The sequence below is a fragment of the Muntiacus reevesi genome, chromosome 6 (assembly GCF_963930625.1).
Source record: "Muntiacus reevesi chromosome 6, mMunRee1.1, whole genome shotgun sequence".
NCBI lineage: Eukaryota > Metazoa > Chordata > Mammalia > Artiodactyla > Cervidae > Muntiacus > Muntiacus reevesi.
In genome coordinates this window covers 87,122,127-87,147,954 of record NC_089254.1, presented here as the reverse complement: position 1 = coordinate 87,147,954, position 25,828 = coordinate 87,122,127, and the positions used below count along the sequence as shown (strand labels likewise).

The window sequence follows — 25,828 nt, the reverse complement described above, 5'->3', positions numbered from 1 at the left end:
TTACATTTAAAGAAACAGAAATTGGATTTCTTATAAACATTGTTGAAGCAACAGAGCACAATGCCTTCAAAGTTTTTAGGCAAACAATTTTCAAGCTACAATTTTTTAATAACACTAACAAATAAGAATGTATGCAAAAATATTTAGACATTTCAGACATTCAGAAACTTGACCACCCAACACATGAGAAAAATCAAGGTTCTTCAACAAATGAGAGGAAAAACCACAAAAAGAATGACGTGAGATACGGTGGCAACTGCATATAAAGAAATGTAAAACGGAAGAAGGAAATACAGACACAGAATTAATGTATTGGGTGACAGTGTTTACTGAGCAGATCTTTAACTAATTCAGCATTTCTCTTTGCATTTAAAGGTAGAGTTCCTTTTCTATAGGACTAATCACCCTGTGTCTTTTGTTCCAACAGTAACACACAATTCTAACACCTATGGAGATGGGAGACAGGTTTTAAGTATTTATGATCAACTTACAAGCAAAGGTCAGGAGACAATTACATTGAAAGAGGAGAAAATGAGTAAGTGCTAAGCTGTGTGCTTTGTTGCTCAGTCATGTCCGCCTCTTTGTACTGTAGCCCTCCAGGCTCCTCTGTCCATGGGACTTTGCAGGCAAGAATACTGGAGTAGGTTGCCCTTTCCTCCTCCAGGAGATCTCCCACCCCAGGGATTGAACCCGCGTCTCCTGTATCTCCTGCATTACATGTGGATTTTTCATCCACTGAGCCATTGGGGAACCCCATCTTGATAAAACCAAAAAATAAAACCTCTTTAAAGAAGTGTAACCACTATAATTCGCTAATCTTTCAGAGTGAGCAGTACAGAGATACTATATAAAGTTACACAGAAACAGAAACTGAACATTATCAAGTTTACCACTTGTAAAACCCAGGTGGTGCAGTGTTAAAGAATCTGCCTGCCAATGTAGGAGACGCAAGAGATGTGGTTTCGATTCCTGTGCTGGGACGATCCCCTGGAGTAGGAAATGGCATCCTGCTCCAGTATTCTTGCCTGGGCAATCCCATGGACAGAGGAGTCTGGCGGGCTACAGTCCACAGGGTCACAAAGAGACACACACAGCTGAGCACACACACAAAACAAATATAAGATAACTAGGGGTTAAAGGGTAGAAATTACAGTGCAAATACTAAAACGAAGTAAAAACAGATAGTTTAAAAAATTTTAAATCTAGTAGTGCTGATTTATAGAGTTATAAGGATAACCATCCACAAAAGTGAGAAGCAGACTCTGTCAGGAAGTTAACATTGGGTCCTCCTCTGCCAGGTGAGGCAGGAATAAGATAAGCAGGTGTTTAGGGGCATGGAGAGAGGGGGGGGGTCATAACGAACTGCCAGACTCGCAGAGGTCCATCAGTGCCGGACGAGTCAGGAACGGTGATGTGAGGGTAAAGGGGAAAAGCACCTCCAATGGGGAGTTGCTTGAGTGTTTCATTTTGTCTACCGACAGGTTCAGTTATGGACTCAACTAAAAATAAAGATATAAGAGGGATTATCTTTCATTTTAAACCTGTTTCTGAGTGGTAAATTCGCTAAAAGTCCCAGGCAAGACCTGAATAGAAAAGAGTCTTTTCAGGTATTGTTTATATAAAGTCACTTGTGTTTCTTAAAGTCAAAATCTACCCAAGCAAGATTCTGGGAGGCAGCAAAGTCAGTGAATATCCTTAAGGACTCTTGTTGTCTCAGCCACCAGAGGCAAGAAGGTTCCCAAGAATGAAGTGTAGTCAGGAGGACTTAGCACAGGGATATGCTCATGGCTATATTCCCGGTGCCTGACACACAGTAGTTGTTCAGCAAATATCTGATGAATAACTGGTAAATTTACTGTTCATAGCAGATAGGAGCAGCAACTCATCTCTTGTCTGGGACCAGACCCTCGCTGAGCTATTTTTAGGGCCCACAGAAATGAAATGGACAGCATTCCTACTTTTTCCAAACAGGGCCTTTAACTTATGGTTTTGAATACCTTTATCCATCTCTCTAAGTACTCCAGAATGTTCCTCCCTGAGGATGAATTCCTCTTATTTGGAGAAAAGCCTCATTTTCTCCCATGGCATACTTTGGAAACTCGATGGTATACTTTGTGAAATTGATGAGGGAGTTTCCTAAAGATCCGCTCAGTAAACACTGTCACCCAGTACTTGATATTCTACTCAACTGATGTTGAGGGGGAAAAAAAGTGAAAGAACACACATTGCTCAGCAAAGGATTTGGCTGATTTATAAGAGCCAAGTGCTCCATTATGTAAAGCTTAATTGAACTTCCATATAGTGATGAGGGTAATACAGTAATCTGAAAGCATCAGGGCTTTAAAGCAAAAAAGAAAAAAGAAAGAAAAAAGGCTCAGCAGCATGATAGTCCCACATATAGACGGCTACAAAATGTGAGATCCAACTAAAATTGCAGTGTTCTCCTGACTCCCACCTGAACCCTTTGCAAAAACCAAGTTCCTTCTTATGGTGCTTTATGGGGCTGTTCTCTTAAAATGATGACTGTGCTCAAGCTAGCAGGAGACATGTGAAATTATTTAACTATTCTTTCCAAAGTAATCTAAGCCAAATGACACAGATGCTTCCAGTATCTTCAGGATGGTGAACAGGCGTAATTCCACTACTCCGCATGGCAGAAGTAGCACAGTTATATAAATCAAGCATCCTGTGAGGTTGAGAAAACAATCTAAGGTGCTCTTTTGAGAAGAGAAGGTTGGTTAAGTGTTTATGATTTAGGTGTTAGGGGGTTCAGGGGTAGGAGAAAAGGAATGTTTCTTCTGATGTCTTCTTTCACCTTCAAAGCAAAGGTTGGAGTAGGGGAATCCACTAAAGTAGATGGAACAGTAAGTAATAAATCTGTGCAGAGAAAAGGTGGCTACAACCCATATCCTATCTCCTGGCTGAGACAATGACATTAATACTATGTCGGTTATTGAAAGAATACCTCTTCAGGATGCTGTGGACCATCTGGTGGGGAAGAACACTAGGACAGAAATTGGGATTTCAGCCATGTTTAGCTAAGAAAACATTAGTATGTTTTAAGACACACCAGTGTATTAAACTAGCTCAGACATTAGTATGTTTTAAGATTTGACTAGACAGCAAAAGCCTTACAGCTACAGAACTCAAGCCTGAAAAACTACGGGTGGTATGACACGGCTTCCTACTATGGCTGAGAAAAACTGAACTAAGATTAGAAAAGAACTATTCTAGAAGGAGAAGATCTTAACCTCATGTTCAGTGACTAACAGAACAGCTGAGGAAGTATGCCTGCAAGCTGGAACCAATGAAAATGAAAAAAAAAAGCAAAAGAAGTTGGATTCCTTGTAAGTAATTGTCTGATTTAAATAAACATAATAAAGGCAAACTATCTATGAAGACATCAAAGAGCTTCAAAGGAAGTTCATAAACATGGCTTCACACCTACGAGATGACAGTCATTACTCAAAAGAGGTAACTAAGACGTCCCACAGCATCTCTGGCAGTAAGGACCCCACACAGGCATTAAGCTGGAGAGTAGTGCCTTTGCAGGGAGCAAAGCTTTGAAGTCAGGAGCAGAGGTTACAACAGTGTTTTAAAAATCAATGTTATAAAACTCAAATCACCTCTCAAAAAACTGACCTTGTGCAGAAAATAGGCATTTTCCCACTGCTCTTATTCCACACTTCCATCTCTGTGCCATCTTTCACTTTTCCAAAATGGAAAAATGTCTACTGTCTATTATTGTGAAATACTTTTAAACATAATGAGAAGCAATGGGGCAATACCTCAGTGACACTGTACCTACTGGATACGTGACAATTTTCCATGGATGGTGGATGGGGTGGTGGTGGTAGTTATGAGTGTGTAGGTGTGAAGCTGGACCCCAAGTTAGTTTTTTAGGTGCCCCTTTATAAATGTGAACAAAAAATTTTTAACTTCTTTTTTTTTTTTTTTTCCCATTTTGAAAACGTGATGTATAAGAAGACATGGGCAATCAGCTAATAGATACTATGGGTTTGCCAAATTGGAGCGCAAAGCAATTGTGAAGTCCAGCACAGTAGAGGTCACCCCACAAAACCTGCTCTTCATGAAGGCTCTGGCAATAACGGAAGAATGAGATTTTAATCACTGAAGCTAATTATACAGAAGACTAAATCACAAGAAGAGTTATTTAAGTGTCTTAAATACAATAAAAAGTAATTAACAGGAAGCGCCATCTTGACAGCTTCCTGTCACAGTCCAGGCCTAAAAGGATCAGCTAATTCCCAACCTGGGAGCCAGAGAATAAGAAACAACTCAAAGTTGGATCTTTTTATTTTTTATTTAAACTGCTTTGATTAAAAGGTAACAACTTTTCACCAACTTGAGTGAAGTTAATCAAGAAAAAAAATTTTAATCTATTAGAGGAATGATGTACCTCATTTTTATTCGTTCCCCCGAGGGCAAGAGAGAGGGAGTTGAAGAGTGTTTCACATGAGGGGCCTCCCAAAGGCCATGCAACTCGATGCCGTCCCACACAGCAAAAGAAAACACGGAAAAAAAAAGAAAACATGGGAGAACTGACAGAACCCTGCTGAGGACAAGGCCAGTTCACACACTTGGGCATGTGAAATTCACTGAAAAATATCCCCTTTGAAATAACCGTCAAAGAGGCCATCTCATCTGCCTCTTCTTTCTCCTTCCCTGGACTGAGCAGTTTGAGAAAAGCTACTGGAGAATCAGAGATTCACAGCTGATCCCGTGACTAAAGGGAAAGCCTCTAGACACTACAAAGGCCAATATGAAGGGGTATGAGCCTACAGGTAATGACAGACATAGCACTGATCTTCTCTTAATTCTACCGCATCTCTAAAAGCTGAATAAAGTCTAAAGCCTGTCACAAGAGACGTGGTGCATTACTAACTAGACAAGCTCTTCCAGCAACCTTTGCTTAACTGACCCGCACATTCTACAACCTCCTCAAAACCCACAGGCTGACACCAGTTAGTAACTGAGGACCACTCGAACACATCTGTACACTTCTGTCCCAATCTGTTTCTGTCCCCAGATTTACACTGGTCATTTTTATTATGTACTTCACTAAATATTGAAATATGAGTACAAAAGGAACAAGCCTTTACAAAAACAAGTTGTTGCAAAAAGTTTAATAAGAGACATGGCTTTTAAATGGCAACAAAATGTGCCAAAAGAAGAGGGAGATGTAAATCACAAAGATCTAGGGTTCCATAAGTAGTATTTTTAAGTCATCATTTCATAGAAGAAGTTATTTAATCCAGCAGGATATCATACATCAAAGATTTGGAAATATAAGTACATTTTTATGTTAAAAATGGAAGTAAAACATTTGGGATAAAAAAATAAATCCTCTGCTCTAGACAATGTTTTCAAATAACTATTAAAACCAGAAAGTATTTAATATAATTCTGAATCTGAGGTGTGTATTTGGATATTGGTATCATTCATACCTCAACTTTCCTACAGTAGTATTTGGAATGATTTAAGCAGAGAAAATTGAGGGAAAAATGAAAACAAAATCAAGGCCACAGGAAAATAAAGAGAAGCCCTGAGGAAGACCTAAACATCAGAAGCATGCTATCAGATACATTTTCTAGAGTCACCCTATCTTTGGCATGCGCTTCCCTGGTAGCTCAGATGGTAATGAATCTGCCTGCAATGTGGGAGACCTGGGTTCGAGACCTGGGTTGAGAAGATCCCCTGGAGGAGGACATGGCAACCCACTCCGGTATTCTTGCCTGGAGAATCCCATGGACAGAAGAGCCTGGTGGGCTACAGTCTACAGGTTCGCAGAGAGTCAGGAATGACTGAGCGACTAAGCACAGCACATTATTTTTGGCACAGATTGATCTAATTCAAGGTAAGGACTTTGGTAAATCAGATACCATCTTAGGACAACAGGGAGAGAGAAAGGTCAAGGTTAACTCCCTACAAGAACACTTTCAGAATATCTAATTTTAAGCAGCATAAATTTTGAAAATATACCTCTGTGGTAACCAGAAAAAAACAAACCAACCCTCCACTCTAATGGGTCATCAGATAAACATGAATAGAAACCATCTGCCAAAAAGATGTGCATTTTGACAGTAGTGGTGTTGTCTTTACCATCAGTAGATAGAAGGAGCAGTTATTGGAGAGGACTCCTTGTTTGTGGCAGCAAAAGTCTTAAATCTGTCTAGGGGAATACTCACTTTCCGGCTCTCCACAGGAGGAAAGCATGCACTGAGCTCCTAAGAACTGGTGACAAATTGGTAATAACCATTACTGCAAATTAGACAGATAGAAGAATGAGCAAAATAGTTCCCAGTTTTCCCCATTCTGAAAACATTATCTAATTTCTCAAGAACCTGCTTCTAAAAATAACCGAACGCCTGTGATGGTGTTAAGATAATGACATCAAAATCCTATATTCAGTTCCTCTCAGAAAAGTGAAACCCCTGATTGCTGTGTGAACATCAACAACATTGATAGGTATGAGAGTGGTAACAGCACCTAAAAATATTTATTTCCAAAAGTGACAACAGGAAGTGGGGGCGGGTGGGGGCGTGGTGTTTGGAACATGGACGGGAGAAGCTCCTGTGTGGTAGGAGAGCTTCTGGAAAGCACATTAGCTACCATATCCTTCCTGTCAGAGACAGGCTATAGCTTAGAGAAAGGTGTTTCTCCCAATGGGCTCCATTGTACTTGCAATCAGACAATCCCTGTTTTGATGAGAAACCTATTCTTTTCTTCCCTTCCACCATGCCCCCTTTTAAAACAAAAGCAAAATACCAGTTTGGTAACAAACACCATTTAAGACTGTTAAATAGAGAAGGAGACAATTAGCATGCGGGTATATTTTACAGAGAGTAAGAATTGCTACTGGGGACTGACTGATTGTTTTAATATTTACTGTGGAAGCATGGCCCAGCGGGCTTCCTCCTGCCCCCATCAGATACCTCCTTGGAAGGCTGCTCGTCAACCAAGCTCCCAAGAGACTCTGGAACGTAACCAGGGTACAGCCGGTGGAACACAAGATGAAGACCCTGTCATCTACTGACTACATATTTCTATTCAAAGAATATGTCCAATTAACCTCTCTTCTTTTCCTGGCCTACAATTAAACTTCCTAAACTAACACACACAGAATCTTTCTAATTTTGTGTAGTACCTAAGGGTTGATTGACACTCAATAAATGGCATTATTAATAGTAATAATGAATGCTACATAATGCCAAGCACACAGAGCCCAATAAATCTTAAATAATGACAATAATGAAAGTATATGATTAACTAATGAGCAATTATGAAGTACTCTGCAAGCAAAGTGCTACACAGGCATATGACAATCACAAGCCACTGTGTTGAGAGTGGTGACAAAAAGCAAATCGGGGTGAAAGGGAGGAGAGAGATGAATGAGAAGAGAACTCCCAGCCATGGCCAAGTTGCTACCAGCCAGAACACTCACATTCCTCCAATGGTGACGGTGGCACAGGTACGCTCTGAAAAGGCAGGCACCGTATCTGTGGCTGGGCTGGCTGGTCTAATGTAGTCCACAGTCACATTGACCTGAAAATAAGAAATCAAGGTAATTAAGGTTGAGAATTTGCAACACGGCTCACTAGCAGCCCCATGTGCTGGCTGTAGAAGCTCACTCACGGTATGACTTTGTGGGTCTAAGATTTTAAAAAACAACTGAAAGCTGAACTACATACTGGGAGAAAACACCTCCAAAAGCCAGCTCAGATAAAGGACTATAGTATCCAAAATATAGGAAGAACTCTTAAACCTGCACGGTAAGAAAATCAAAATCTCAATGTTACAATGGGTAAGAGACTTGGATATCTTATCAAAGAAGACACAGAGATGACAAGCATATGAAAATATGCCCCACACGTGTCATTGGGGAAATGCAAACTAAGACAACTATTAACATGTCAATTAGAACAGCCAAAATTCAAAACACTGGCAACAAATGGAGGTGAGGGTATGGACAAATAGAATTCTCATTCACCGTTACTGGGAATACAAAACAGTACAGCCTCTCTGAGCAATGGTTTTGTATAGAACAAACTTATACCATGTTCCACCACTTAAAAACTTAAGTCCACACACAAAAACTTGCACATGGATGTTTCTGGTAGCTTTATACATAAACGTCAAAACTTGAAAGCAACTAATATGTTCTTCAGTAAGTGAGTAAAGAAACTTTGGTTCATGAACACAACTGAATACTATTCAGCACTTAAAAAGAATGAACTGTCAAGCCATGAAGAGACATGGAAGAATCTGAAATACACATTGCTAAGAGAAAAATGCCCATTGAACAGCTATCTATTATATGATTCCAACTGTGATGTTCTGGAAAATGCAAAAATGTGGGAGACAGTAAAAAGATCAGTGATTGCCAGGGGTTAGCAGGATGAGACAGGATGAACAGATGTGGGGGCAGGATTTTGACAGCAGTGAAGCTATTCTGGATCATACTATAATGATGGATACATGTCATTACACATTTGTCAAAATCCGTACAATGCAGGACATCAAGAGTGAACCCGAGTAAATGATGGTCTATGGATGATGGTGTGTCTAGGTAGGCTCACCAATTATAACAAATATACCACTCAGGAGGGGAACTACTGATAACAGAAGAGGAAGTACATGGCGGGGGGCAGGTGGGGGCGGGGACATGGAAATTCTCTTTACTTTCTGCTCAGTTCTACTTTGAGTCTAAAAGATGCTGTAGAACCTTAAAGATGACTGATGTCAAGAGAGAAGGACAAATGGCTGAACCTTTAAGGTCCCACATAAACTTCAGTCGACAGAGAAGAAATCTGGAATATTCCTGGAGGATTCCTAGACATTTTGGTAAAGCAGCTCTCTAACCTTTTCGGACTGCTTTGAAAATCTGTTTAAAAATATGAAATGCTTCAACAGAATAACTACATGTAGTTTCAGTCTGCCATAAGTTCTCAAGGTCCAAGTTAAGAACTATCAAGAAGAATCAAAACAACACAGCTGACTACACTGAATACCAATAGGGGTGACTTGGGAAATTTAGGGGGTGGGGTGAGAGGAGGATGGACTGGACCAGAAGAACCTTTAATACTGGGCTAATCCTAGTATATACAAAACATAGGGACACAAACACGTGGAGCAATGCTTTTTCTTTATGAAAACTTTCAAGATGACCATGTTTGTGTGTCAAAACAAAGTGGCACGCCGTGTCCATCAGGAAACCTACAGAGTCTGCATCACAGCATTAAGGCGTATATACTTGACTTCGGTCATGGCTGAGCTTATATACCTGTACTGAGAAGGCAAGCAACCTGAGGTCATCCTCACAGCCTGAAAGTCCAGAACCACCTTTCCTTAAAACCACTTTGGTTCTCACTGAGCTACTTGAAGACAGCACGATATATGAGCATCAACCACACTGCTGGTGAGCATCACCAAAATCCGTTCAAACTGCCTGCTCCTCAAAAATCCATTTTAAAAATGAATATGTAAAATTTCAGAAGAATAGCTGCCTCCAAATTCTGACTGTCAGATCACTCACTCTACCTAAATCACGTTTTAAAAGCAACAAGAAGCCCTATCAGTGAGAAAGCCAATTAAGGGCAGAAGGCAAGGGAAATCTTTCTCATGAGAAGTACTGTCATAATACAACAACTCAGAAGAAATCATAAAGAGGACTCCTTAGGTCAGAGGTCCACACTGATATTACTGCTCAGCCTCATCACTTTGTCCAAGCTAAGGAGATGGATAAATGTGAGGAATGTGAACAGATAGGGAGTAGGGGTGGGTGCAGGGCTGAAAAACTATCACCGCCAACAAAGAGGTTTTCAGAGTTGCCCCACATGCAGCTGATCAGAGTTGTTAGAGCCCAGAGGGCAAGAAATGGGCAGTCGACACACACAGAAGCACAGCTGACTCCAATCCCTGGGAGGGAAAGAGTATTCTGCTGCTGCTGCTGCTAAGTCACTTCAGTCGTGTCTGACTCTGTGCGACCCCATAGATGGCACCCCACCAAGCTCCCCCATCCCTGGGATTTTCTAGGCAAGAGTACTGGAGTGGGGTGCCATTGCCTTCTCTGAAAGAGTCCTATGTATGCTATCTATTCTGACCAACTCCTCTGGCAACTCTCCTCTGGCAAGAGCGGATAATTAACCTCTGGGAGAAGGAAGAGGCTGCGATACTTGAAGTTATGGCAAAAATCACACAGGAAATCAGCACTGAACAGGAGCTAAACCTCAAGAGTACCCACCCAGGAGTACATGAAGTAACTCAGGGCCCAGCAGGGCACCAACAGTGGGCATGGTCCAATTTGGGCAGTCAGGGGCAAATCAAAAAGTATGTAGAGATGTTCACCTATTTTTGTGTTTTCACCTAGTCCATCTAGTAACAAGCTCAAGTCCTCAGTTCCACTAGCAGGGGGAAAAAAATAATCCATCCCGCTTAAAAATAAACTCAGTGAATCTCAAGGTTACCTTGCATCTGCCAATGACAGGCCTCCTCCTCAGGAGATGGGAGTGGGACAGCGGCTCATTAGTGCAAGCACATGGCACACAGTAACAGCAGCTCTCCCCAGAAATCATGCTAATTCACCAGGAAGGCCATGTGAGTGGTGGTGGTGATGGTTGTGGTGAGGGGTGTACTGGCAACAAAGAGCTCCGCATCTCATCTTCCAAGCCAAAGGCATGCTATCCCCAAACTGTCTTGAAAGGAAATCAGTGAAAAGACCCCACTCCCCCAAATCTTTCATCTTCAATCAGCAAAAGAACCAGTAACTACATTCTACATTCACCTGTCAATTAATGTTTTCCTCTATCTAGAGAAAGAACTGAAAGCCAGAGATTAAAGAGCTCAATGGGGGAGGTAACATTATTAAAGAAAATCTCAAAAACAAATGAGGCCCTGAGAATAGCCCACAGCCAAGACGCACACCTGCAGACAGCTATGACAAACCAGGAATTAAAGTCAATGTGTAATTAGCATTTATGTTCCTCTCCTGGGGAGTCTGAGCTCTGCTCTCCTGCCTTGGAGTTTCTCATCTCCAGATACTCATCCCTGACTTGTCAATCACTTGATAAAGAACAGTTTCAATTAAACAATGGCAGATCTTAGCAAAGTCTTCATCTTAATAATAACAACCTGAATTTTGGGATTGTGGGTGATTCCATATGGGATGGCATGAGTTGAAAAGAAGTACTGGGTTAATGCAAACGTTTCCTTCATTTTTCCAGCAAAGATGCTCCTGGAATGTTGGGTACATGCAAGAATTTACATGTACGGGATGCAAGGGCAGGGTCTGGCCCTCCTTACAGCAAGGCCCACAAGGAGTCCACAGCTCCCTGCTGACTCCACCTGTCATTCTCTTATGAATGAGTCACACATCACCTCTCCGGGCCTCCCTTTTCTCAGGCAATTCACTTGGTAAATGAGAGCACTAGACTAGAACTTTAGAGCATCACTGAACTCAAGAATCCTAGAAGACAATTTAGCCAGACACTGTGTGCTATATAGCATCACAGGGTTTATACAGTAGGAGCATATATAGTGAATATTTTCTTGATGAATGGATACATGTAATCAGGAACCCTTTCAGAAATAAAATTCTGAAGGACACTAAATGAGATGGTTAGGACCACATGGTCAAGCTGTTGACCATTCTGTTCTATATATTAAAGCATGAAGGAGGGAAGAAATATTTTGAAGATATTTTGGGATAAAGCTTTAAATTAAGAAAAGTGTAATTCTGCATATTACTTTTTTTTCCCCCAAAGAAACTCTCAGAGAAAAAGAAGGGGTACCAGGCAATCTGATTCCTCCGTGGTCCATTGTGGAATTCTCCTTGAAAACAATTTCAAAGACCCTTCAGAGAACTAAGATGAGAACTTAAAACCCAATTTGTATTCCAATCTCATATAAAGTCTGAAAACAGCCTAGTATTAACAGAAAACACTCAGGTCACACCTAAGGAATTCAATCTATGGATCCTCTTCATGAAACTAATTCACTATATGATGAGTGAGTAGTATCATCATACTTCAGTAGTGTCAAACCACCAAAGAACTCCACACACTTTATGATGCTGATGATAATCTGAAGCCCTGTGCATAAAAGATACCTAACATTTCCAGGCCACAGCCTGAATCTGGGCTGTTACATGAGGCTATCACTATATAATCCCACCCACTATTCCACATGGCCAATCATAAACCCACAAAGAGATGTTCAAAAAAATACCCCACCTCATGAAAAAGGCTCTCATGTGACCTGTCATCCTCAAGATGGAAACAGAAAACACATCATCTGGGCAAGTCTGGTTAAGGCAGCAGGCAGACAAAAGTAAGTAGAACAAACTATTTCAACAGCTTGGGTAAGAGCACGGGCTCTGGGAGCCCCTTGGCTGCGAGTTTGAAAGTGAAAGTTGTTCAGTCATATCTGACTCTTCGGGACCCCATGGACTCTACAGGCCATGGAATTCTCCAGGCCAGAATACTGGAGTGGCTAGCCTTCCCCTTCTCCAGGGGAATCTTCCCAACCCAGGGCTCGAACCCAGGTCTCCCACATTGCAGGTAGATTCTTTACCAGCTGAGCCACAAGGGAAGCCTAAGAATACTGGAGTGGGTAGTCTATCCCTTCTCCAGGGGTTCTTCCCAACCCAGGAATTGAACCAGGGTCTCCTGTATTGCAGGTGGATTCTTTACCAACTGGGCTATCAGGAGGGTTGCAGGTTTGGTTCCCAGCAGTTCTACCTATGAGCTCTGTGAACTTGGAGACGTGACCTCACTTCTGGCTTCGGTTGAACATGGGTAACTCTACCTATCTCACTGTTAGAAGAGAAATGCATCAATATACATGAAACATTTAGAGCAGGGTCTGACTCATAATAAGCTCTATGTGTCAGTTATTTTTAGACAAACATACTGATTTTCTTGGAGGAGAGCCTGGTACATGGTAGGTGATAAGTGTCTGTGAGGTAAATACATAAATACATGCACATATACATATATGCATAAATAAGGCACATGTTGACTTTAAATCATTAGGCAGAAACACTCAATTAAATACACTTTTCTCCTTAAGGAGCCACAGCAAACAAGAGTATGTACCTCATCCATATTCATCCCAACTTACAGATAAATAGGACTTATTTTAAAGAATGATACACTATTTAGTACTTATTTAGACACTCTCCAGGTTAATTGGCAGGTACTAGTTGTGGAGACTGTATTTACCAAAGATAATTGAAGCAGAGTGTAGGGAATCATCTCAACTAATAGGCTACTAGAGGTGTTTGGGGAGGATGCTCCTTGCCTTACAAAATCAGGAAGATAACAGAGAGCAACCAAGTTGGCATCTGCTCTGGGCATAACAGGACAGTATTTAATTTATGCGTTCTTGATCTTTTCTCCCTGCTAACAAGTAGCATACATAATTATTTTAAAAGTATCAGAGATTATCTTCTTAAAATCTGAAACACATTTTAGTCACTCGTCCATCTAGATATTGGATGAGCATCTAACAAAACTGTCAAGGGGTCTCTTGGTCCTGCTTCTGGGCACGCTGATTCCCAGCTCCGCTATCTACTAGGACACAAGCTAAACTCTCACAAGGAGATGTCAAATGTACCCCTGTTGTTCAGGAGGCAACGACGACGACAAGAGTCACAAATGAGAGCAACATAGGTACACTGACATTCTCTGTGCTGTGCCTGGTCGCTCAGCCGTGTCCGACTCTTTGCAACCCCGTGGACTACAGACCGACAGGCTCGTCTGTCCATGGGGATTCTCCAGGATAGGATACTGGAGTGGGTTTCCATACCCTCCTCCAGGGCGTCTTCCCAACCCAGGGATCAGACCCAGGTCTCCCACACTGCAGGTGGATTCTTTACCATCTGAGCCACCAGGGAAGCCCAAGAATACTGGAGTGGGTAGTCTATCCCTTCTCCAGCGGATCTTCCTGACCCAGGAATCAAACTAGGGTCTCCTGCATTGCAGGTGGATTCTTTACCAGCTGAGCTACCAGTGACATTAAAGAAAGAGAAAGTTAGTTTTTAAAAGTATTTCTCATTTAACTCAAAACACCCAAAACATTATCATAGCAACATATAACCAGTATTTTTTAAGGAGCTGGGGTTTCTTTTCTTTCACTGACAAAGACTTCGAAATTCAGTGTGTGTTGTGCAAGAAAAACACATCTCAGTCTGGACCAGCAATACTTAGAATGTGCAGCCACTTATAGCTGCAGTTGCAATACTGGACTGTACATGCCCAGACTGTTCATTAAGGGACCAGAGTCTTAGCCTCAATCCTCTATACATGATCCTGCCTTTCGTGGTTCTATCCTTCTCTAGTTTCTCCCAGGAACTTTTGCTATCTTATACGTAGGAATCCTTGTAAACACTCAAACCAAATACGAAAAAACATGGTATAAAAAATAAAATGTTTATCATTCATTTTCTGACTAAAAAAAAAAATCTACTATTTAATTAGACTAGAAAGACAAGGTATTTACATAATTGTCGGTTCTGAAAAACATTTCAGGGGTGAATAAATGTGTACACAAAGGAGGAAAATTCCTCCAATTTATAACTGTCATTGTGGAATATATTCTGTTCAATGTTTGAGGAAGATACTTTTGAGTGACTTCTCTACCAAATCAGTGGCTGAACTTTATCCTTGATTTGCTGACCCAAGTCTAGAATTCTTCACCTTGATGTTTCCAATGTATTCAATGGACAGTAACTAGAAACTCATGGTAAAGAAATACCTGCTTTTTTAGTTATGACTAATGCCTCTGTTGAGTATGGTGTTATTAGAAAGTGAGCAACTGATAGATGTGAACCATTTATGTTTATAAGCACAAACAAAAGCTGAAATCTCTATGTCCCACTAGGACATCATTTAGCTCTGGCATGTCTTAAATTAAAAGAATTTTCACAGGTACACTGACAAAAAATTAAACATTTATGTTGCAAAGAAAAGGAGACATAAGCAATGATCTTCTCCTACCTCTCCAACCCAGCCTAGATGTATTTGGTAACACCCCCTTGAAAATCATTGTAATTAGGTGCTAAGGCTGGCTGTTTACTCACATGTATTTATGTTGCTTTCTCTGATCTACAATCACCCTTCCCAACTCCCCCACAGAATCAGAATTATTTTGAGCACATTTCATTTTCATCAATGGAACATGAACCTCCATGGCTTCCCAACCTCTATGATGAGCACAGAGTCAAGGAGTTCTCTTATTTGATGTTTCTGACAAAATGAAACCGCTACTTCCCACCCCCTTGTCGGATGGGCAGATGCATTCATCTGTTTTGAGAGGAAACCCAACTTCAGATGGAGCCTGTGGAGATGCTAAGAGTCTCTACCTGACATTAGTCATTTAAGTGGACATCACTATTTCCTGATAAACACTCAGTTTGGTAAATATTTAATTAGAAGCATACCCAGGCATGAGATTCACAAGTAAACGTGAAAACATTTTATGTAAGAGGTCATTAGAGCTGGGGGCAATGATTTCTAGAAATAGTGATAACACCCTGACAAAAACAGAACATTAACATGGTCAGAAATGAGGCACTGTTTATGTATAAGGTAGATAATAAGCACATATAAAATCATCAAGGAGAGGAAGTTCTGACTGTTGAAAATATATCAAGTAACTCTGAGGAGGATCAGAGATGAACAGAAACCACTCTTTGCAAGTAACCTCACAGTTACAAGTATTTTCATCAATGCTCTTGATTCCCAAGTCCTTATAAACCGACAGATGCATCTGAGAAGCATAGCCTGTGTTTGCATCAGTGTTCTAACCATTATCTTACGCATCATGGTATAACTCATTCCGATACCTAATTGTCATACCACACTATCCACACCCAAGAATGCCAACGGCCCCCAAAACACTACTGGAAACTGTCACATGGGTCCCCTTCATGTCTCTTCTTTCTTGTCCTCAGAGCCACCGTCTCCACTGCCTTCCTCTGGAGGGTGAAGGGTGAGTGTGGGTCTTTTTTCTCCTCTATACAAGTGTCAGTCACAGTCATCCGTGTCCAAAATTTCCAAGGTCAGCAGCAGTCAGGGGAAATTAAATCACTCCGTCCAGAACTCTCCCTGGAGGAGTTCCAGCCACACAAGCAGCACAAATATACAGAGATACTCATGCCTTTGTGTGGAATACACACAATGTCACCCAGTCGTGAAAACAACAGCTATAATAAAACTAAGATGAGAAGCACAGGGATGTGAAGAAAGGGTATTTGCTTAATGGCATCTCAGTCATGTTACTGGAGGAAAAGAAGAATGCTTTTAAGACATGGATAAAAACAAAAAGATTAAATTATATTTTCTCCACAAATCTGTGCCAGTTTACAAAGGAAAAGGCCACTCACCAAAACTCCAAACTGAGAAACTGAAGCTCAAGTATGCGCAAGATCTGATCGATTCCTAATGCTCTGGGGGCTGGATATTGCAAAATCAGTTCAGAAAAGCCACCCTGTGTCCACCACAGTTCAGGGCATACCTATTTCTCCAGCATGCCCACAGGGTGGCATTTAGAAGTCATTCAGACCAAGGAAACAAATATATACTCAGGTAAGTTAATGAAAGGTGAAAGAATGGTAACTTGGACAAAGAGAAATGTATGGTGACCTCAAAGGAGAAATATAAAGAAAAAATCTAATTCTTAAGGAATACCTGCCAATGGCACAAAGAAAAACAGCCCAAAGATATAGCTCTTCTGTTACATAAATTATTCTTGGTTGTGTTGCTAAGAAAAGATTCCAAGATAGTCAGGTGTTACCATCATAAGTCTTCCTTTAGACTACCTTCCTCTTCCAGCATTGCACACATAAGATAGAGGCCTACTAAATGAAACGAAGTTCCCTGATCAAAGGCACAGCATGCAAAGAGCAGGAATACCTGAGGTCGGTGTCTGAAACTATACACAGACACTGATCAAAGACCATCCTGATTGTATCTGTGTTCACCTTCAAATCCAGGTCCTTTAAAAAAAACAAACCCAGTACTCATATATGCACACAGCCAAGTCTCCAGCCCACAAATACATATTAGGAAATTAGGTGGTTAGCACTGGATTTTAAACCTAGGTTAAAGGGACCAATTACAGCCTAGATTCCTGAAGTAAGCTACCTCTCAGCAGCTGTACAAAGAATTCCTCTCCCAGACTCACAATTCTTCACTTTCCATTACTCATATAGAGACACAAAGCAAAGATATTTCTTGAGTTCTTAAAAAAAAAAAAAATTAAAAATAGAATTACCATGAGATCTAGCAGTTTGGGGTATATTCAATCCAGGGTCTCAGAAATGATTGTTGCCTATATTCACAGCAGCACGACTCACAAGAATCAAAAGGGAGAAGGAATCCAAATATCCACGGATGAAGAAACAAAATGCGGTCAATGGAATACTTTTCAGCCTTAAAAAGGAAGGAAATTCTAACATATGCTATGATTTGAATGAGTCTTGAGGATGTTGTGCTAAATTATATAAGCCAGTCACACACACAAAAAAGAAATAATGCATGATTCCACTTAAATGAGGTACTTAGAGTAGTCAAACTTCAAGAAAAAAGTATATCAGGGTTCCTAGGGCTGGGGGCAGGCGGGAACAGGGAGTCATTGTTTAATGGGTATAGTTTCAGTTTTGCAAGATGGAGACTGATTGCGCGAGAATGAGAATATCCTAACACTACTGAATTATACACTTTAAAATAGGTAAGATGGTAAATTTGATGTAATGTGCATCTAACAATTAAATGTGCGTGTGTGTATATTTTTAAACTTGGGGTATTCTACCCACATAAACCAGGCAGAGCCCAGACTACTCCAGAATCTCTGAAGAATTGAAGAGCATACTTCTATCACTTTCCCAGGAAAATAGATGGTTGCCCACAGGCAGCAGTCATTAGAAGTCATCTCCAAACCCATTAATAACAGAGTAGAAGCCTCAGTCATGGAGGACTAATCATTCTATCTTCCTAGGATATGAGACAGCTATTTTTCTGCTTCCTATAGAGAGCCAACTAAAGCCGCATGCCTAGGTACCACAAGTCTAACTAGATAGGCCTGTGTCACCAATTCTTAGAGGCAGCTACAGAATGGGATGGAGTAGTAGTCCATAGCTCACTCTCTTTCTATAAAACTGTCACACAATTTGGGAAGTCTTGTGCTCTGACACAAGCCCTCTATGAGAAGCAGTTCTCTGTGGAGGTCCATCTACACTTCTGGGAAACTTCTGTGTTCCACCATAATTCCCCACCTCTACCTAGTTCTCCAGTTGAATTTAATCCCTGTTGTCCATGCTCTTATCTAATCAACATTCAGTTTTCATATGCATCTCTAAGCGGCAATTTTACTGTTGGCAGAAACCTAAATGGGTACATCTTCTGAGGTCAAACTGGCAATTGTGTACTAATATTTAATATGCAGTGTCTTTTGACCTGGCAATTTCACTTCAGGGAATATAGTTCTATAGAAACAAAGATGTATGTACAAGCATTCTGTCCTTTGCATTCATGGTGGTTTAACACAAATACATAATTACAAGTTGTGATCAAACTCTCGCACTAGCCCAAGTTCCAAGTTGGCAGTAAGCATGGCCATTTTTTCCCTATTACAAGCATGTCTCGATAAATATGCTGTAGCTGTTGAAAACAAGGGAGATCTGTATCTTCTGCTATGGCAACGTTTTCAAATTTTAAAAAGCAAAGACACAATGGTAGCTATAATCTCATTTGAGGGAATTCAGGGACATACTTAGAAACAATCTGGTGGAACTTACCTAACACTGTTACAAGGGCTTACCTTCAAAGGTATGTGTTCAATTTTTCACAGCATAAATTTCTAAGATTTAAAATTACACTTGAAGGAGAAAAAGGTAAGTTAAAAATATAAACCAGTGGTAAATGGAATAAAATAGACAACAGAAACACATATTTTAATTAAAACAAACAAACAAACCTGGCCTCCTCTAACCAGATTTCAACGTTGAACATTTATTTCTGACTAATTCCCAGGATGATTCCAGGGTCACCACTCAGGCCAACCAGTAAGGATGATGCAGGGCCAGCAGAACACTGCTAGAAGGACACTTCCGGGTGCCCAGTGGTGCGCTGGTTCCATGGCAGGTGGGCATCACTATCTGCAAATGAACTGCCAATCTCACTGTGTGCTGATAATGATGCTGCCGCCGCCACCTGCCTGCCATATGTTTTCCCTACTTGTCACGTAACAAGGAACTGCATTTTGGCACGCTGATCACTGACAGACAAGTCTGATACTACTGGTCCATGTTTGTTATAACTATCTGCAGCACTTTCTATAGCTGAGGTAGCTACACGATGCCTCATAGGATGCAGGACATGAAATACCACTTTACCAACTGACCACTGACTAAGCACCAACATTTTACAGTAGACTTCCCCTGCTGTTCTTCCTCTACTCCTACATCCAAGAGCTACTCATTGAAGGGCTGTGCTCCATCCTCAATTCATGCCCTGCAACCCTGCTTCCCATTAGTAGAGAAGAAAGACAGATTTCCTACTCCGATAAACCAAATCCATTCTCTCTCCCTTCATCATCATGGTACAGTCAATAAAAGCTGATGACAACCCAGGGGGTTTCCATTTTTAGCTCTAACATAATGTGTGTGCGCGTGGTCATTCACTTCAGTCATGTCCAACCCTTTACTACCCCATGGACTGAAGCCCGCCAGGCTCCTCTGTTCACAGGACTCTCCAGGCAAGAATACTGGAGTGGGTTGCTGTGCCCTTCTCCAGGGGATCTTCCCAACTGAGGGATTAAACCCACATCTCCTACATGCAGGTGGGTTCTTTACTGCTGAGCCATCAGGGAAGCCCCTAACATAATGCACACATCAGCAAAGGGTTTAAGAACTAGCGGTGATGAAACACTGTCTCACAGCAGCAGATAATCTGAAGGTGATGAAATATGACAGAACACGTTGGGTGTACCACTAAACTGTCTCCACAGTCACTGCTCCTATTAGTAGAACTTCGGTCTGTATGAACCAGCAAATATCAGTTTAAGGCCTGTGGCCACATCTAGTCAACAAATCGGGGACTAGTTTCCAAAAAAGAAGGAAAGTAAAATTTCAAAACCTGATATTACCTTCTTAAGTAAAAGACAGCAAACATACAAATGTGAAATCAATCAAGCATGTGAACCAACTGTCTTGCTTTCCCATTAATAATGAGAACATAAAGATAATTATCCAAAGCACTTCTATGAATTAGCAAATCCCTAGACAAGTAGATGCTTCTCTTAATGAGGGGACTCTTCACACATTTCAGCAGCCACCCCCATCCCCACTCTCACCCACACTTAACTCACTGGATAAAACGCCAACCAGCAATAACATCAAGAAGGAAACACCAACTACTCCTTGTCCTTCATTCAGCAGCCATTCTGCCAACAGTCAACAGTATACCAATTTAATAAATTTCGTTATATCCACAATGCTGTGCAACCACCACCATTGTAATTCCAGAACACTTTCGTCATCCCAAAGAAACCCTTTACTCACTGAGCACTCACTCCCCAACCCCTGGCAACCACCCATCTACTTACTGCCTCTTCCCATTGGCTTGTTTTGAACATGTCCTTTAAATGGAAACATGCGATAAGTGGTCTCTCATGTCTCACATCTTTCACGTGGTATTATGCTTTCAGGTTCACCCAGGTTGCTCCATATGTCAGTACTTTATTTCCTTCTATGGCAGAGCGTATATAGCGTGTTCATATACCATATTGTGTTTATCCATGAAAATATACTTTTGAGACTGCAGCCATAACAGCAAGTGCACTGAGAACCACTTTAATAAAATCTCATTATAATGATAAAAATAATTTTATTTTTTATAACAAGAAAATGTAACTGAGGATCAGCTGAGAAAAGAAAGGCTCTATCTGATGCCATATGCAGAAAAGCTACTATCATTAAGACAAATAACTAAACAGTTGGAGTCAAATCACATAAAAGAAATATTTGAATCTCCCAACCTGTCTGGTTCAGAGAACTTCAACCAAATCCATGTTAAAAAAAAATAAAAAGCACCACTCTCTCATGAAGAGGAAGAAGAAATCTTTCAGGGCCTAAGTCTTGGGGAGATGGTCCAAACAACCAACCAGCCAGCCATTTCTGAGGAAAGCAATCTTCTTCCCAACAGATCATGTGATCAGGACAAACAGCACAAGCACTCAGGCACTGTTTAAAATGGCAAAAATGATGCAGATACCATCTATAGTAATATTCTTTCAAAGTATGAAATCCCTGTAAAGCTTTAAGCCTCCCACTGGCTGCATTTGCTTTCCAGTTTCCTTGCACACACTCACTCACAATGAACCAGACTGTAACACGGTTTCAAGGATCCTTGGATCTTCATGACTTAGCCTGTTTGAATACATCCTTGATTTCCACAGCAATGTATCACTCTCTGACAGGTCACGTGAGCTCGTTTCTATGTGATGGTCTATATACCAGCTGACCCAGTTCCTCTCCAGCCTGCACCAACTGCACAGCGGAAAATGAACGATGAATTATTCTACAGCACAGAAGGACAGGAATAAACAGAAAGACCCAATGAGCCCTCCTCCATAACTTAGCACAGAAAGATTTTTTTATTCTTCTGCTACTAAAGAAAAGTCCCCATGTCTTTTAGCACATAAGATAAACTCAAAATAGGAAAATTGGTTTAGTCGTTACATAACTGTCTGAGCTATAAATTTACTAATCTGATCATCAAAAGACCAGCCTAAGAATATCGTGAGGATATTTAACAATATTCTGCCACTGTAGCATCACCACAGAAGTTTACACAAGTCTGTGGGAAAGAATTTTAAGCTAAAACTTCTAGCAGGTCTAGAGGGTAACAGGAAAATGCCTGGTGAGCATATGTAGAATCCTGATAGAAGCACCTGGATAACACAACAGTACCCACCTCCAAACACTAGAAAATCAGCAACTGAGGAATCCACCTATAGCCAAGAGTTTATTGCAATCAGTAGCCAAGATCTTTAGGCAAACCACCCCAAAGAGAGACTTCTTGAATAATCTCAAAAGAATGGTCTGAAGCCCAAACATTTCATTTCAGTCAAAACATTTCACAACATCTAGTAGGTGTAGGAAATAGAAATCAAACTTACTGCATTACAAAAAGGGCAGACAAAATTGCAATATATACATGCTAAATTTCATATATAAATATGTATATGAATGAAATCAAACAGAACAGTAATGCATATATTAAAAAAAATTTCAGGTTCCTTAGTGAAAAACAAAGGATGGGTCCATAACATATTGAATATATTGTTTATTTTCTCTGTAAAAGATACACCAAGATGCACACGCATGTTTGAATCAAATGAAGTGACCCACTCATACATACATCCTGTGTAACAAATGGTTGTAACGGACAGAGGCTAGAAACGGAAACGCTGAATAAAATGAGCATTCTATTAGTGACATTTGATAAAAATTCTTTTGAGTACATATCACAATAAGCATAATACAGTAATCACTAAAATATCCAATGGTAAGTATGAGGCTCAAAAGTCTAAGAAAAAAATCCCATAGTTAATAGGAAATGACAGGCATGTTAGAGCCTGTCTGGAGCAGATGGGGGAAAGAGAAGAATTATTGGGTTGACCAGTAAATTCACCTGGATTTTTCCATAAACTGTAACAAAAAACCCCAAACAAACTTTTTGGCCAACCCAATAACTGGCATTGATCTAATAAGCAACTCCCAAACCTAAAAAAAAAGAATGAATATAACCAATTTTTAATAATTCTACAATATATCGGTAACCTATCTGTGAGAATTTTTTTTTTAAATACACATTCTCGATTCTCTTGAACACTGTGAGACAGTATTTTAACTGCTTAGAGGTGTCTGGGCTGTGGAGCAGGGGGAATTAATAACATTAATAACATTTACAACATGACAGTTATTCAGGAAGATTATATAATCTGCCCAAAAATTATGCAAGAGGGGTCTCTTCTGCAATACAAAACGGCTAACTCATACAATTTGGAACAGGCTAGCTTATTATAAAGACTGAAAATGGAAGATATATCTCCGTAGTAAGTTACTTTTAATGATTAAGTTAAAATTTTTATTACATTGAGATTATTTTTTTATTCCAACTCTTAGTTAGCTGAGCTTTTAAGGCATAAAGTAAAATGAATGACTTTATTTTAAATCAAATGAAAGTAATCACAGTTATTACCTAGGGCAAGCATACACCACTACGTAAGAAAAAGCAGATTCAGAGGAGTTACGTGAATTACCAAAACTTAAACAGCAATTCAGTGAAAGTTATAACCACTAAATCCTACAAGTAAAAGTTGAAATTACAAGAATAGTAATCCACAATAAAAAGTCATTTCAGTAAATTAGGTCTGTTATATGCCTGGAGAGATTTACAGTCTAAGAGCCCAAGGTCTTGCAAGTCTGAGAAGCTACCCTTAAATACATGATACAGTGCAGGTGGCTGAAGGAGTAATCCATGAGAAGGCTGAGAAAGACTTCCAACTTTGGTTATTGTTTCTGGTTTTCTCCAGAACTATCCAGCTTATTGCCATATCTCCTGCTGATTTATAAGCAAGAACATTAAAAAAAAAACCAAAAACTTATTCTATTGCTTAGTTGCTCTAAAATAAGGGAATAATAGAAGGTTAAAATTAAGCATTAAGAACTAGACTAAATGAAATCTATGGGAAAAAAAATAAAAGTTGGAAATTCAATAATTAAAATCTCGAAAAACAGATGTCTGACTTTAAATGAGAAAAATCTAAGAGACTTAGAAGGGGGGAAGCTATTATACTTCTTAAATGGCCAAATCCTATGTAAATAAAGCACTCAACATCAATGAATAGACATTATATACAAATTATAACTATATATATAAATTATATATAAATAGAAGCTTTTTTGCCCTTAACTTTAGGTCCTCCCACATGGAGAAGCCTGATTTTCATGCTAGTGAATCTAGCTGATTATACAGTATGGTATGTTTATCAAAACATAAAGCCACAGCACCATAGTTCAAAAAAGTTGAACACAAATTGTGAATTATCACACAATCATGAAATAAAATTACATAACTGATGCAATTATCACTTCAAAAAATTTCATTTAAGTTTGTGAGGAAATGTTCAGGTTATGCTGTCAACTGACATATAGGTTTATTTATAATCTGTGTACATATGAATCAAAGAAAATCTCAAAATGCTAACAGTTCTTCGAATTACTTTTAATTTTCTTTTATACTTTCCAAACTTAATATAACAAACATACATTGTTTTTATAATCAAACAAAAATCACGGAAGGAAAACAAAAGATCATCTTAGTTACGGTGTGGTAATAGTCACATTCACCAAAAGCATAACCTGTGCGTCACTGCTAACAGGACGGGCCTGCTTTCCCAGGTCCAGTTCTCCCGCAGGCTTAGGATCAACTGACTTGTGCCTGCACGTTCCTACTTCCCCATTTTCAAAAGTAACTTACAAGTCTATAGTGATTGTGTACCACATTCCAAAAACCAGAGAAAATATTTGGTAAATACTTAACCTGAGAAGAAAGTCAATGGGGTCGCTCTCAAAGAAGAAGGGTCAAGAATGAGATCTGAAAAGCTTTGCCAAGTGAAGAACTAAGGAAATAAGATGATCAACAGCAGCAAGATGAGCAGAACTACTAGAAACGAAGACACTCCACTGCTCAAAAAGGTAAAATACCAAGGGGAATGCAGATGGAGATCTGTTATCTGTGCAAGCTGCATAGGAATCTATCTTTTCCTAGCAGTGGGAGTGCCAGTATGTGATGACAAGACTAGGACAAATAAAAATGAATGTAGATCAGAAGTTACATTCTAGAATATACAGCCAATGTAAATCCTATCCCTAAATTAGTCCTTAGAAGAACTGGCCTGTAATGGGGGCGGGGGCGGGGGCGCAGGGGGAGAGAGACCAACAAATGACAATACTGCTTGAGGATGTACCTGGCCTAATTCTTTTTGATCAATTTTGGTTAATATGCACTTTAATGTAAAAGGGACATCATTTAGAATCAGTGGAAACCTTAAGGGTAACACTATGGAGAAATGACAATGTGACACGAACTCACAATCCGTTTACGTACATCTTTAATAACGCCAAATTTTTACCTCATTTTGTTATCTTATTTAGTATTAGGATAACTTATTAATTGCTCTGAGAAACGAAGAATCACTCTATAATACAAAGAATAACAAATCACCTGAAGCAATAGTGAAGTACTTAAAATGTGCTACCTACAGGGTTAGGAACGAACCTGTTTCATAGCATTATCACAAATGTAATCAATCTCCTAATTCAACCTTTTAAAAGTAAATCAAAGTGGCAATAATATTTTCAAGTGTTAGATTAGCTGAGCATTCATTTGGGAGTTGAAAAGCAGGACATCAAACATTTATTTCTAACTGATGATGAAGCAGCTGTGTTTCTTGGTTAGGTAAGTGCAGGAGACAGAGACTTCAAAAATTTGGAATTTCAAGTTTGAGACTCTCAGAGAAACTGGGGTGCAAAAAAAATGCTGGTTGGGGCATACTCTGTCCTTTATTTAGCTTACTTTGGGTCATAGAAAATTAAGTTCTCATCAGATCTCCTGCCAGTTCCCATGGAAACTATCAAGCTATAAAAAATGTACCAGGCATCTCAGAAAAGCAGCAAACTGGATGTGAAGAGTTCTCTCCAGGCCCTTCCTTCCCCAGGCCCACTCCCACTTCCTCATGA

General features: G+C 40.0%; 1 protein-coding gene across 1 annotated transcript in view; it reads right to left on the bottom strand.

Moving 5' to 3' along the window:
- The window catches only part of SND1 (staphylococcal nuclease and tudor domain containing 1), a 414,314-nt gene that overhangs the window by 222,639 nt on the left and 165,847 nt on the right, over positions 1-25,828 (bottom strand). The window contains exon 12 of the mRNA XM_065939612.1: positions 7,466-7,566. Within this exon, the coding sequence (XP_065795684.1) occupies positions 7,466-7,566 (101 nt within the window). The remainder of the gene's footprint in view (positions 1-7,465; positions 7,567-25,828) is intronic.